Source organism: Juglans microcarpa x Juglans regia, chromosome 1S (assembly GCF_004785595.1).
Source record: "Juglans microcarpa x Juglans regia isolate MS1-56 chromosome 1S, Jm3101_v1.0, whole genome shotgun sequence".
Taxonomy (NCBI): domain Eukaryota; kingdom Viridiplantae; phylum Streptophyta; class Magnoliopsida; order Fagales; family Juglandaceae; genus Juglans; species Juglans microcarpa x Juglans regia.
In genome coordinates, this window is record NC_054595.1 from 9,998,161 (window position 1) to 10,011,499 (window position 13,339).

A 13,339-nucleotide genomic window follows, 5' to 3' on the forward strand; every position below is an offset into this window, starting at 1 on the left:
TGAGACATGTATATGCAGATTTGTATGCAGAGTATAATGCTACATTTGATTCCACCATGAGTACCCAAGAACATGAACTCTCTCCGACATCTAGAACCATGAATGATGGTGATGGCAAACATGAGACCAAATGGTTCTATGAGTGGTATAAAACATCTTCTACCATGGGATCTACTATTGCCAAAACATAAGTGGATCAATATTTACCAGATGATTGTGAGGTACTTAGCCCATCATTTGACTTGTTGACTTGGTGAAAAATGAATAAACCTAACTTTCCTATACTCGCTAAGATTGCACGAGACTTATTGGACATGTCTGTTTCTACGGTTGCGTCCGAATAAGCATTTAGTACGGGAGGTCATGTGCTTGATCCTTTTCAGAGTTCGTTGGATCTGAGAATTGTTGAGACACTTATTTGTACTCAAAATTGGTTAAGGCATCCGTCAACAACCATTGATATATGAGAGGCTATAGATAATGTGGAGTGTTTCATAGTAGGATCAGGTAATGTTTTTTTTTGTTTCCATTGTAATTAATTTTAGTATTTTTTACAATTCAAATTCACTAACATTTAATGTTTTATTCTTATTATTAATATGTATTAATGTTTGTATATAGAGTTGAACGCACAATCAAATGTGACAACTATTAAAGATTGAAGGTTGAAACAACAAATATGAAGATCACTCCCAATTTGTTGTCATTTATCTATATATATATATATATATATATATTTTGCATTGTTGCTATCTTTAAGATAATTTGTTTTTATTTATTTATATTATGTTTTTTAGTTGCATTTTGCTATGCTTAAGAAAATTTTTCTTTTTTTGTAATATGTATTATGTAATACTAAACATCTAGTGAAGTTATTTTTATTTTTTTAAATTATGTAGTAAGCAATAAGTAATATAGTATTATAGTTACTAGTTAGTAATAGTAGAACATTACAAATTACATTAAAATTAAAATGAAATTGACTATTTAAAATGAGTTTTAAAAATTTAGCAAATTAGAATTTGAAATCAACTTTAAAAAAAAGCTCATAAAGATCTTGGATAATGAATTGAGAAAAAAAAAAACCCAAAAAAATGTTGAATTTGGCAAGAACAAAGGCCCAGAAAGGGGCCCAAGAAAAATGGCCCAAACCGATCGGTTTCACCCCTCTGCACCGGTCGGTTTCAACCGTTTTTTAGTGAAAAATCGAACCGACTTATTCAATTTTCAGCCCTAGGTGCAATGGCCGAGTATCCCATGTCTTCCCTAGGCGCCTCGTGATTACTTCCTCTAGAAAAATCCTTCTTTCCCTCTACATGAATGACAAGTATAAAAAATCTAATGTTCTTATCATGAATATTGTTAGATACATGTTTAGGTACATTATATATTTAATTGTCATAAACAATGACAAGTAACCTTGTATTGCATATTCTAATATTTCAGATGTCTGTCTAATCCCAAACAAAATCTAGGAGCGTCACATTTATGATAATTGTGAGTAACTTAAATGATTATGTTGGGCATTATTATATTAAATTAGATTAAATTAAAACATTGCAAAATGAACATGCCGTGGCAAATGCAACTAAAATCATAGTAGTCTAGGTACAATTGGTACCGTGCATAACATGTAAAGTGTCGGTCCGGTTCGGTTTGGCGATTTTCAGTCCATCATTTTTTCTGACCAGACTAGACCGAACACCCATAGGGACCGGACCGGACCGGTAGCTATCAGTTTGGTTGGTTCGTTCGGTCCGGTCTAATTATTTTTTTATTTTTTATTTTTTAAATCAATTAATAAAAATTTTTATTTAAAATATTAAATTAAAATTAAGTGACTTATTAATATGGATTATATAACTAACTCAATAAAAAAATATTTTTTATGGTCAATAATAATAAATTAGATAAAAATTACATTATTAATTTATAAAATTACTATATAATTAGCTAATTAATATTGTATATTAGTTAATTGATAGAATATTAATAAGTATTAATAACATATTTAACATTTTATATTGTTAATAGTGATAAGTTAGATGAAAATTACATAATAAATTATACAATTATTATATAAATAATATATATAAAATATATTTTTATTTTTATTTTTTATTTGGTCTGGTCCGGAATAGAAAAATTCTAAACCGGGATTAGACCGAAATTTTTCGATTTTCTAAAATATAGACCGAGACCAACCGGTCTCAATCTCGGTCCGAACCGGTCCGGACCACATCTATCACCCTAGTATAAACATTCATATTGAATATATAAATAAAATAATTTGAAAATGAAAAAGAAAAAATTTACTTTTCCTTATATAATAGTCCCGATAAATAAAAATATATATCGACATCTTTTTGGAAAAGTTTTAAAAAGACATTTTCAAACAACTTTTTATATCCAAACAAACTATCGGGTCTGACCACTTTTACACGAGAGTCCACAAAAACTTCTGAAGTTTTCCACCACTATTAGAAAATTGGAGACTGCCACCATCCAAATCTGCAATCATTTCCTTAATTCTTTAGAAAGGAAGGAAACTAATATTTTTTTTTCTCTCAAAATCTATAAACTGTTTTGTACTGGTATAATATTGATTTTCATCCTAAGTTTTATAAATTCTAGTGACCGGGATAATATGATATGTTCTAAGTTTCTTTATAAGTTAACTACATAAATAAAACAATATTTGAAGTGTAACACATCAACTATATAATTAATAACGATATGATTTCGGATAAAAAGAAAATCAATTTTCATTTTAGATAGAGACTAGAAATAATCTTTTGAAGTATTTATTGTCTAAATTAGTTTTTGAAAAATATTAAACACAGTAATGAGTTGTGCAAGCACAACGCTCTTCTTTTGAAAATGAGTGAGGTCTATCATTAATTTTTTTTATGTATATCTCATGTATATCATATTTATTTATTTTTTTTAAGAGAGTGCGCTTCCTTGTATATTCTATAACTGCAAATATCATTTATCTTAATTTTTTAAAGACAACATTTGATCAAACTAAAGGAAATACAAAATGAGGTGTTGGAAGATCATGGCAAATTTCTAGTTAAAACTAATCCACTTTATATCTAGTAAAGTGCTTATATACCATAATTTGATTTAAAAAATAAATTTTAAAATTTGAACTATACAAATTAAATCTCAGTATTTAAGTAATATGTATGATGTACTCTACACACCAGCTTGAAAATAGAATAATTTTTTAAGAAAAGAAAAATTCTATTTGTAAGTCGGTGTATAAATCACATCCTCTATATCATTAACATGATAAAAGTTGATTTACAAATAAATAAATAAATAAATCTCCTATAAATCAAGTCTTGTCTTATCAACAATATAGAATGTGTGCTTTTGGCTATGTTTGGATATTGCTTTAGGAAATGTTTAAGATCACTCTGCTATTATTTAATATTTTATTATTTTTTATTACTAATTAATATTTATTATTATTATTTTCATTATTATTCACAAATAATCTAAAATTACCTTTGTTTAAACATAAGCTTAGAGTTTCAAATACAAGAATTAGAAGATTTTCATTTAAAAAAAAAGTTAAATGAATCGATTGTCTCTACGCCAGATACGATCAACATCCGATTTGATGCGATGGTTTTCTTTTAACAAATTTACTCATTATCTTTAGACTATATATCACATATAATTTTTTATCTTTTTACTTTTTTTTTCGTAAATATGTAATGTATAAATTATGAATAGAAGAACTTAATTATAATTTTTTTAAAAAAATAATGATAGATTTACTACCCTCTTACCACTATTTTATTACTCTATAATGTATTTAAAATTTTTATTTTTTCTTATTTTTTTGATATCCTTAATCATTAAAAAAATTAGATAAGGAGGAGATGGTGACCGTACGTATGAAGATTTAAACTTTACTTTTGATTTTGAAGTTGACATGACTTTCCCTGTAAGAATTCTCGAGATAGAAAACCAGGAAGATAATTAGATTTTTCTTTAATATGTTCAATATCAAAATAAAAAATACTTAATAAAGCTTTCCATCTAGCAAATATTTGCTTAACATCCAGGTTTTTCACATATCTAATCAAAACTTTTTTAGCTAATTTACAATCTATTCTAAGTAAAAACTTTTGATTCAACAAATTATTTTGAAATTTGGAAATACATAATACCATAGCTAAAATTTATTCTTTAATAATACTATAATTCTCAAAGGAGTTGGAAGCTGAAGACATGAAGAAAGGAAGATTGTTCGGGTTTGTAATATTCCCATCATAGTGAGAACTGAAACTATAAATGATGTAAATTTTTATTTTATGAACGTTTTTGTCCATACTTGCTGATAATCGTAATAATCATAATAAGACGGATTATAAGAATGATAAAACTTTCTTGTTAAACAGAATTTTTTTTTCCATTGTTCTAAAGTGAAAACTTGTTTAATGATGACTTTATAAAAACAATAATTAGAGATGCAGGTAGAGAATGTTGAGTTTTAAAAGAACATAAATTTCAATCAAACCTGTTTGAAGGATCAGTTTATTTTAATTGTTATCTTAATTATTCTATTTCATTATTCAATGCTAATATTTTACAATCTTTAACATTAATTATTAAAACAAACGATTATCAAATGATAAAAAGATTACATCCTTTAATACTAATTTATAAGATTTATAAGATCTATTATAAATTAATAAAAATAATATTAGAAACATAAACTTTTATTACCCATTCAAACATAAAATTACAAAACTGTAATACACCTATCATACCTTAATTTTTTTTTTTAAAAAAAAAAAAAAAAAAAACCCTCCAATGTAATGTTTGGGAATTGATTGAACCCGCCTGTCACGTCCAAATAGGTACCTTTCTGGTTTCCAATATGAAAAGATGGAAGGAAAAAATAAAGAAAAACGAGAAAGACGTGCGCGCGGAAGTTTCTTCGAAATTTCCTTGATGCGACTGTTGTTGGCACGTCCAACCTCGCACAGAGTTGACCAAAGTTTCATTATTCTGAAGTTCGTCGTTCTTCCTAAGGTTCGTGCTCTCTGTTTTGCTTGATGCTTCTATTGCGGTATTTAATTTCTTATCAATTCTCCGATTCACGCTGTCCACTACAAAAAATTAAAAATCATAGATTCATATATCTATATATTTTCTCTATTTTTATTAACAAGAAAGGAAGCCGTTTTTGTCTCAAACACCAAATGGTGACGGAATCCTCTGCCTTTCTGTCATTTTTGCTCTGATTCGTGGTTTTCTTTGCTTCTGCTGCTTTCTCTCTGTCATTTTTGCTCTGATTCGTGGTTTTCTTTGCTTCTGCTGCTTTCTAATCCCGAAAAACTCTTTTTCCATTTTTGGTAGTATGGCCCGAAACAGCCTTAATAGATTTCTGTGCTGAGGGTTGTGTCATCTCTCTTGCGGAAGTATTTCCACATACTGGAGTTGTTGAGGTGATTTCAATGGCCTCGAGTGGCTCCAACTCTTTCATCAATAGCCTGCTGCCGCCACTCTCCACCGCCTCGGTACACCAAGATCACCACCACCATGACGAGGAGGCGGGCCCTCGCTCCAGCAAGACCTTTGACGATGATGAGATTGAGATCCCACCGTATGATCCCTTCAACATTGTCCACACCAAGAATGCGCCCCTCGAGACGCTCAAGCGATGGAGGGTAATCCATAACTCAATTTTAATTAGAAAAAATCTTATCACCTCACATTACATTTGACACTACAAATCCATCTATACATAAATACATCATATCTACACACATATACACTAGTGGCTATGCAATTGAATCAGTCCATGAAATGTGCGCCATATGAATGGGCATTGTCACCATTGTCTATTAATATGCATAGGGGCTGAAGTACCAAATTTATCGTGTTTATCAATGAATGGTATGTGCACTTGTTTGCGGTTAAATTTCTATCTATTTATTGTGTGTGGGATGTATGTTTACCTAAAATGTGCATGTGTTCATGTTTTCTTTGTGTTCTTGTGCATGCAAAGTGTATTTTGGTGTTATATTGAGGGCACATATTCATGCAAAGAGTATGAATATGTGCCCTCGAAAGTTTTGTGAACAAATTCATATATATATATGTATATATATCAATTCGCAACACCAACTTGGTTTGAAGTTTATTTAGGTGATATTCTTATATTTTTAGTATTATATAAATATTGCAAGCAAGGCGAGTAAGGATCATATAGTTTGACATACATTTCATCATCTAATGGTTCAACTCATACAGACATATGTATGTTATATCCTAGCATGCCGTGCGTGTGCATTATGCTTAACTACCGTTAGAAATGGTTTTGCTCAAATCTAATTTACCCTACAATATGCATAATATTTTCCTATCTGGAATTAATACTGCAGCTTAACCTCTGCAGTGCCTACTGCTAATGGCTTATTGCATGTTACTTGTAGAAAATGCCACCATATAGTTATTTACAAAGTCTTAGGAGTCAGGATGTTCTAATGCTTTATGCCATAAAGAAGAAAAAAGCTAGATATGTGTGAGCTGGACATGAGTCAAAGGGGAGGTCAGCTATAGAGTTATTGTAACTCATTTTATTTTAATGCACATTTGGATGAAATTGCAATACATCAGCCATATTCGGATTAATTTGTTTTTGAGTAATTCTTTAGATTCTTAAACCTTCAATTGCAACTTTTAAACACCAAAGCAAATTTTCATCCCTCAAAACATTTCCATCTAATCATTTGCCTCGATTCCATGATAAAATAACTTTTAACAAAAACCTTAAAAAACAGATTCTACAAAACCACTTTTATAAATACCATTGAAAGTACATTTTAAAAGCCTTGTAAATTTTAGAGAAGCTCGTATTCCTCTGTTTCGGGTGAGAAAAACAGAGTCCAGGAGAAGGTTGCTTCATCTTCTCTGGTGGAAGTGGGACGGAAGGGTTCATATGTGGAGGTTCTGATGAAGCCGCTGTCAAAATAAGTAAAAATGCTGTATGAATGGCCGAATGGTTGGCCTTCTGATTTCTCTCTATTATATAATTTGTACAAAAGAATTCTATACATGGAAAGAACTACGTATATGCTAATGTTATCCCTATACAATCTGTCAAATATTAAGCTAATTATTCGGAAGAGTAAATCAAGGAAACAAAGATGGAAACAAGTATGGAAACAAATATGGACAGCAAAGCTGCCCATTGACAGCCGCCGCCGAGATTGGAGGTTAGTAGGGAGGCGAGTGGGGGGGCTGGTGGGAATTTGGGGAAGTCGTCTCTGAAATGAAAGTGTATGTGTAAAACATTAGGTTCTTGAAATCAAAACACTAAAACTAAGCGTGTGATTCGTGTATCAAGGGTTTAGACTTCCTAACCCTAATCGGCTATAAGTCTCTTCTATCTACTCATGACTTTTCATGCTTGTTCTATGCCCTTCTCATGGTTCTCATTAACACATAAGCACATGTCGAGAGAAGACCTAAGGCCTACTAGTATCAATCCTTCTTATCCTTGTGTAAAACCCTAGTGGCCGAGTGTGTGTGTGTGTGTGTGACAAATGTGGTTTCACTCAAACAAACCCTAATGGCCGAAAAGTGTATGGCACTCAAGCTTGTGCTTCCTCAAATGGTGGCTAAGTATGAAACCCTAGTTGTGGCCGAACACTCTTTAAACATCCAAGGGATTCCTCTTACTTATTTAGCCATCAAAGACTCGGTTTTGAAGAAAAACCCTAGAGGTAAACCATACTCAAATCTTGATTTTGAGCATGGTTTATGTCAATGGACAGCTTTGCTGTCCATATTTGTTTTCTTATTTATTTCCTTGATTTACTCTTCTGTATAATTAGCATAATATTTGACAGTTTGTATAGGGATAGAATTAGCATATACTTATTCCTTTCCATTTATAGAACTCTTTGTACAGTTTATATAATAAACCAAAATCACAAGGCCAATTGATTCGGCCATTCATACAGTATTTTGCCTTATTTTGACATGGTATCAAGAGCCGCTTGATTTTTTTTCTTCTTGGTTTCGTCTTTTGGTGTGTTCTAGGCTGTTCTCGCCTGCGTGAATTTTTTTTCCTCTTCTCGGTTTCGTGTGTCGGCATCTTATGGGTTGTTCTCGGTGAACCAAACGTGAAAGCTTCCTCGTTTTTGGTCTTTTTTTTTTTTCTGGGTTGGTGTTGTCGGCACCTTTTATTCCTGGTTTGAGTATTTTCGGCAGCCTCTATTTAGGTCTCGACAGTAGCATCCTTCTGGTGGGCATCTCGGCACTTCTGTGCCTTCCTATTATCGCAGAAGCATCTCGGCACTTTTGCGCCTTCATACTTTCGGCAGCCTCTGTTCAGGGCTCAGCATCATTCTGACAATTTTATTTGTCTTGGTCATTTCAGCATTTTTCTGTGGTACTTTTGGCAATTTTATTTGTCTTGGTGGTAATTTTGGCACTTCTCTGTGTGTGTCTCCTCTCGGTTTCTCTTTCTGATCAGTGTGACTCCTTGAATTTTTTTTGTTGATTTGCTTTGTGTCGAAGTTTATTAATTTGTGATGGACTCACCACCTGTGTGTGTCAAGTTTACGGGCACAAATTACTCTACTTGGGCGGCAAGTGGCATCCTTTTATTGCCCTAGCCAAACCCCTTCTTGTTCCTCCCATCATTGCTTCTCTTGGGAACCTAAGGGACTCTTATGCATGAAGGACAAGTGGCTCCTGCTATCATGCTATGGCCGAAACCCTAAGTTCTTTTCGTGATTAGATTCTTCTTGAAACCCTAAAATCACATGCATGCTGAAAATCACCCTCCCTTCTCTTCATCATTGGAATCTTCTAGAAGCTTGAAACCATCTTGCATGAGGGACAAGTGGCATGTATCTCTGGGAGAAACCGAAATCCTATGTGACTTCCCTCATGATTGCTCTTTTTGGAAACTTAAAAGTCCAAGTGCATGAGTGCCAAATGGCACTTCCTTCTTCATGGCCAAAAATGGCCTTGCTTCTTCCATTATGGCTTCTTCTAGAAACCCTAATGTCTTTTGCATGTTTGGCAAAACTGAAACCCTCATTTCCCCATGTGCCTAATGATTGTCTCTTGGAAACCCAAAGGTTTCCCTCTTGCTTGGCACCAAGTGGCGCCTCCATCATGTTCTAGAAACCCTAATCGGCTTTCTCAAGCCCTTTTTCCTCTTGGTGGCTGAAAATCATTGGGCCTAGGGCCTTCCTTTGGCCCTTGGGCATCTACTCACTAACCTTCTAAGGACAAGATCCATGTGACTAGTGGTCTATCTTGAGATTTTGCGCTTACTACATGAAGACATGAGTAGATCATGAACTTTGTCGCTCCCAAAATTTCTCTATTTTACTTTGACATCAATCTTTTTCTTTTCTTATTTGTTTTTTATTTTCGACAAACGTATGAGTTTTTGCTCATTTTCAGTGTCTGTTTTACCCATTCATAGTTGACGTATAATTATGTTTTAAGCTACACTTGAGTAGTGAAGTGATCTCAGATAATCTGTGAATAGTAGTGAAGAAGTAATGATAAAATATTGAATAGTAGTAAAAAGTAGTGAAAAATAGGTAAAAAAGTAATGATAAAATATTGAATAATAGGGGATTATCCAAACACAACCTTAGTCTATATTTCCTTGCACACTGTACCAAATTTACAGTTTGTTACATGCTTTTCGTTTGTTAAACTCTAGGTTTAGGTGATAAAAAGAAGTACCATCTTTTGCTTGGGATCTGACTGAAAGAACTTTTATTCTTTACAGAAAGCAACTCTGGTACTAAATGCTTCCCGTAGATTTCGGTACACTTTGGACTTAGTAAAGGAAGAAGATAAAGAGCAAAGAAGAAAGATGATTAGAGCCCATGCACAAGTCATAAGAGTAATGTTTTTAATGCTAACAAATTTTTCTGTTTGGTGTTTGAGATTGTTTTCTTGTTTCTAATTAATGATTACTTCTTGTATTAGGCAGCACTACTTTTCAGACTTGCTGGAGAAAGGGAAATTGGTATATCACTCTCTGAATATTCTTCTGACCCCCTTCCCGTTAGGAATAGATACTACATATCATTCATATCATTGCTTAAAGAATGAAAAATTCTGTAAACCAAGAGCCTAAGCAACCTTTATTGATAAATTTCAACAATGATGTTTTTAGAACTCATTGAAAGAATTTAATTATTAATCTTTGTTATTAATCTAAAAACATCATACTAAACACAAACCTCCATTGTTATTCATGTACTAACTAAAATCATTGTCTATTTTTAGGGTTCCAACTGTATTGCAGCTTATAGACTCTTTCTTGATAGTATCTAGGTAGTTGAAGCATAAAAACAAAAAGGGTCAAATACCAGTAAAGAGATACATCATACAGTAAAAAGAGTTGCGAACATAATAGATTTTTGAAAAATATCAGTAAAATATTTTACACATAATAAAACATTTCAAAGGTGGCGAACAAGGATACCAACTTCATTGTGTTGGCCAAAAGTAAATTCGCATCTTAGGTATGGAGTCATGGACACTTGATAAACGATGGTGCACACGAGTGGACCAACATCCACAAACATGGGTGTTACCACTGCCTTTTAGCTCTATTGTGGCGCCTTGGCCCCCGGTTGCGGTTTGGCAAGAAACCACGGTGCCCGAGATGCAAGCCAAATGGGCTACATCCCTTACATAAAGTCGGAACTTGTGTGCTTGTATGCTAAGCACACATGTGTACAAAGTCGCAACGAAAAAGTAAAAGGTATTAGTCAGAAACTAATATTAATAGTTCCAGAGATTTGTATATTACTCGCTCATTGATAAATGATATCCATATGTCACTACCACTTCATCCATAAAGCAATGACAAACCGATATCTGTTCATCGCTCAACTCAAATAATATTGCACCATGGATTGTTTGTCTCCCAAATACAATAAAAATCCTAAATTTACAAAGATTATATATTTAATGGGGACAGACCCCCACTCTATTTGTTGGGCTGCACCGGTCCCTCCTCCTTGAAGTAACCATTTTGAGCTATATCTGCATTAAAGTCTACTGTTCCAAGGGGTAAAACCGTAGTGGGACTACCACGGTGATATTTCAATGAAACATCAATAAGTTAAAACCCAAGACAACGACTATTAATGTAAGAAAATGGCGATAAATATGAATGCATAAGCTTTATGTAAATAAAAGCTGAAATCATATATATCTTAAGTATACTGAGAAACCAATCCTGCGGGTAAAACAACATAATCATGAATCATCGTAAACATTATCAAGCACCCAGGTTTGAGGAAATATATGGGAGAGGGAACACCTTTTGTAGTAATGCTACTCATCATCCCAACTTTCATCATCCTATGATGTAGCATTAGGTGATTGGAAATTATTTTTTACATTTCACTTGTAAACCTCTCATTTAATGCCACATCATGGGATGATGGGAGTTGTGATGATGAATAGATTTTTTCTTGTGAAATATATGTGCTGACTTTACAACTGCTTATATGACTGAAAATGAATCCACCTTTTCTTTTGAGTCAATCATATACTTGTTGCCTACATCATTTTCATTCCCTTTATCCACTCTTATATCTTCCTATGTTGTGGTGGCTTTGAGTAGGTTTTATTGAAAGCTAAAGATGGTATATATTTTGCTTGTTATAAGTTAGTCACAAGCAGGACTATGCGTATCTATGAACATTATATTCCTCTCCAGTTAATGAAATATAAACACATTTTTACATAGTTTAGTAAGATCAGAACTTGAATCCAAGAAATCTCTTTGGACTATTTCCATTCATATACCTTTATTTAGTTTTTCATTAATTTATAGAATGAATTTTGAAATATAAAACTTCTACGAATTTTCTCAGACAATCATTTTAGTTGTCTTGCCACATACCATGAATGCGCTACAGCTATCATAAAATGTATATGATGGTTTTGAAAATTTATATTATATCATATTTGCATATTCTCTTTATTATGGAACTCTTGGCATTAATCAATGATCAAGTCGTACTTTCTTGTTACAACTACATAGTTTTACAAATTTAATCTTTATGGTATGTTGTAACAGTGTTTTTAAGATCATCACAACTTAGGATTTATATTTATTTTTGTTGCTCATATCATCCAAGTTGCTCGGTCATTGTTTTTGACTTATTTTTTAATTATCTATTGTTAGGTCCCACAGCAACACCCTCAACTCCATCTGGTGATTATGCAATTGGTCTTGAAGAACTTGCTTCTATGACCAGGGATCATAATATTTCTGCTTTACAACATTTTGGGGGGGCAAGTCATCTATAAATTGAATTTTCTTCGATGATATGATTTTCTTATGCATTCTAAGATTACCTCATGGCAATGATCACATTCTCCATCAGGTTAAAGGCTTATCAGAATTACTGAAAACAAATCTAGACAAAGGGATTAATGGGGATGAAACTGAGTTGTTAAAACGGAGGAGCTCATTTGGATCAAATACATATCCTCGGAAGAAAGGGCACAGTTTCCTGGTATAGTATCTACTGAAGATTGCTTTTCTTTCGTAATTTTGTTTTTCATCACTTCTTTCCTGTGCTGTTTTCTGCAGAGGTTCCTTTGGGAAGCCTGGCAAGATTTAACCCTTATCATCTTGATCATAGCTGCAGTGGTTTCATTGGCTCTTGGAATAAAAACAGAGGTAGCTTGGCCTTCATAGTTTTTTATTTTTTATTTTTATCATTACCATATTATTTTATTTTATTATTTTATTTTTTGCATTTTTTTATCATTAGCATATTATTTTTTCTTTTGATTTTGTGGATTACGCATCTCTCCTACATGCAAAGAAGCTCCTAAATTTTGGGTGAATTTATCAGGCTCTTTTTAATGAAAAGTTGATGATACTTGCCATACTGTATAAAAACTGAGAAGGGAACTAGGAATTTAAGTGTGTGTTTGGCGGGGGGACCACACATTGCAGTAGTATCATCTGCTGAACAAAGAGTACACAAAGGTGTGTTCACAAGTTTACCTTAATGATATAGACCTTTCACTGGTGGGCGTGACCACTAATTCGGCTGCGTTTGGAGGTTGAGATGAGTTGAGTTGTGAGTAGTAGCATTTTGTGGGTCCCATTGAGATGGGTTTAGCTTTTTTAAGTTGAGATGTGTTTAACTTTTTTAAGTTAAAATGTATAAAGTAGGTTGAGTTGAGTTTAACTTTTTTATGAGAAATTGAAAAAGCAGTGGGAATTTGAAAAATGTGTAATGATTAGATGAGATGAGATGAGTTGAGAAGTTTCTTGAAAACAAACGAGGCTTTA

At 32.8% G+C, this 13,339-nt stretch overlaps 1 protein-coding gene across 6 annotated transcripts in view; it reads left to right on the plus strand.

Annotated features, from left to right (window-relative positions):
• Positions 1–4,901: 4,901 nt before the first annotated feature.
• Positions 4,902–13,339, plus strand: part of LOC121247879 (calcium-transporting ATPase 9, plasma membrane-type-like) — a 72,485-nt gene continuing 64,047 nt past the window's right edge. For 4 of the 6 annotated variants that reach the window (XM_041146342.1, XM_041146345.1, XM_041146344.1 and 1 more), the window contains exons 1-7: positions 4,902–5,055; positions 5,383–5,693; positions 9,791–9,907; positions 9,994–10,033; positions 12,215–12,324; positions 12,417–12,548; positions 12,626–12,715. In XM_041146342.1, coding sequence (XP_041002276.1) covers positions 5,481–5,693; positions 9,791–9,907; positions 9,994–10,033; positions 12,215–12,324; positions 12,417–12,548; positions 12,626–12,715 — 702 coding nt within the window. In that variant the 5' untranslated portion in view covers positions 4,902–5,055; positions 5,383–5,480. Of the gene's footprint in view, positions 5,093–5,382; positions 5,694–9,790; positions 9,908–9,993; positions 10,034–12,214; positions 12,325–12,416; positions 12,549–12,625; positions 12,716–13,339 lie in introns of those variants that run through there. The other 2 variants (XM_041146343.1, XM_041146346.1) reach the window with 2 other exon arrangements.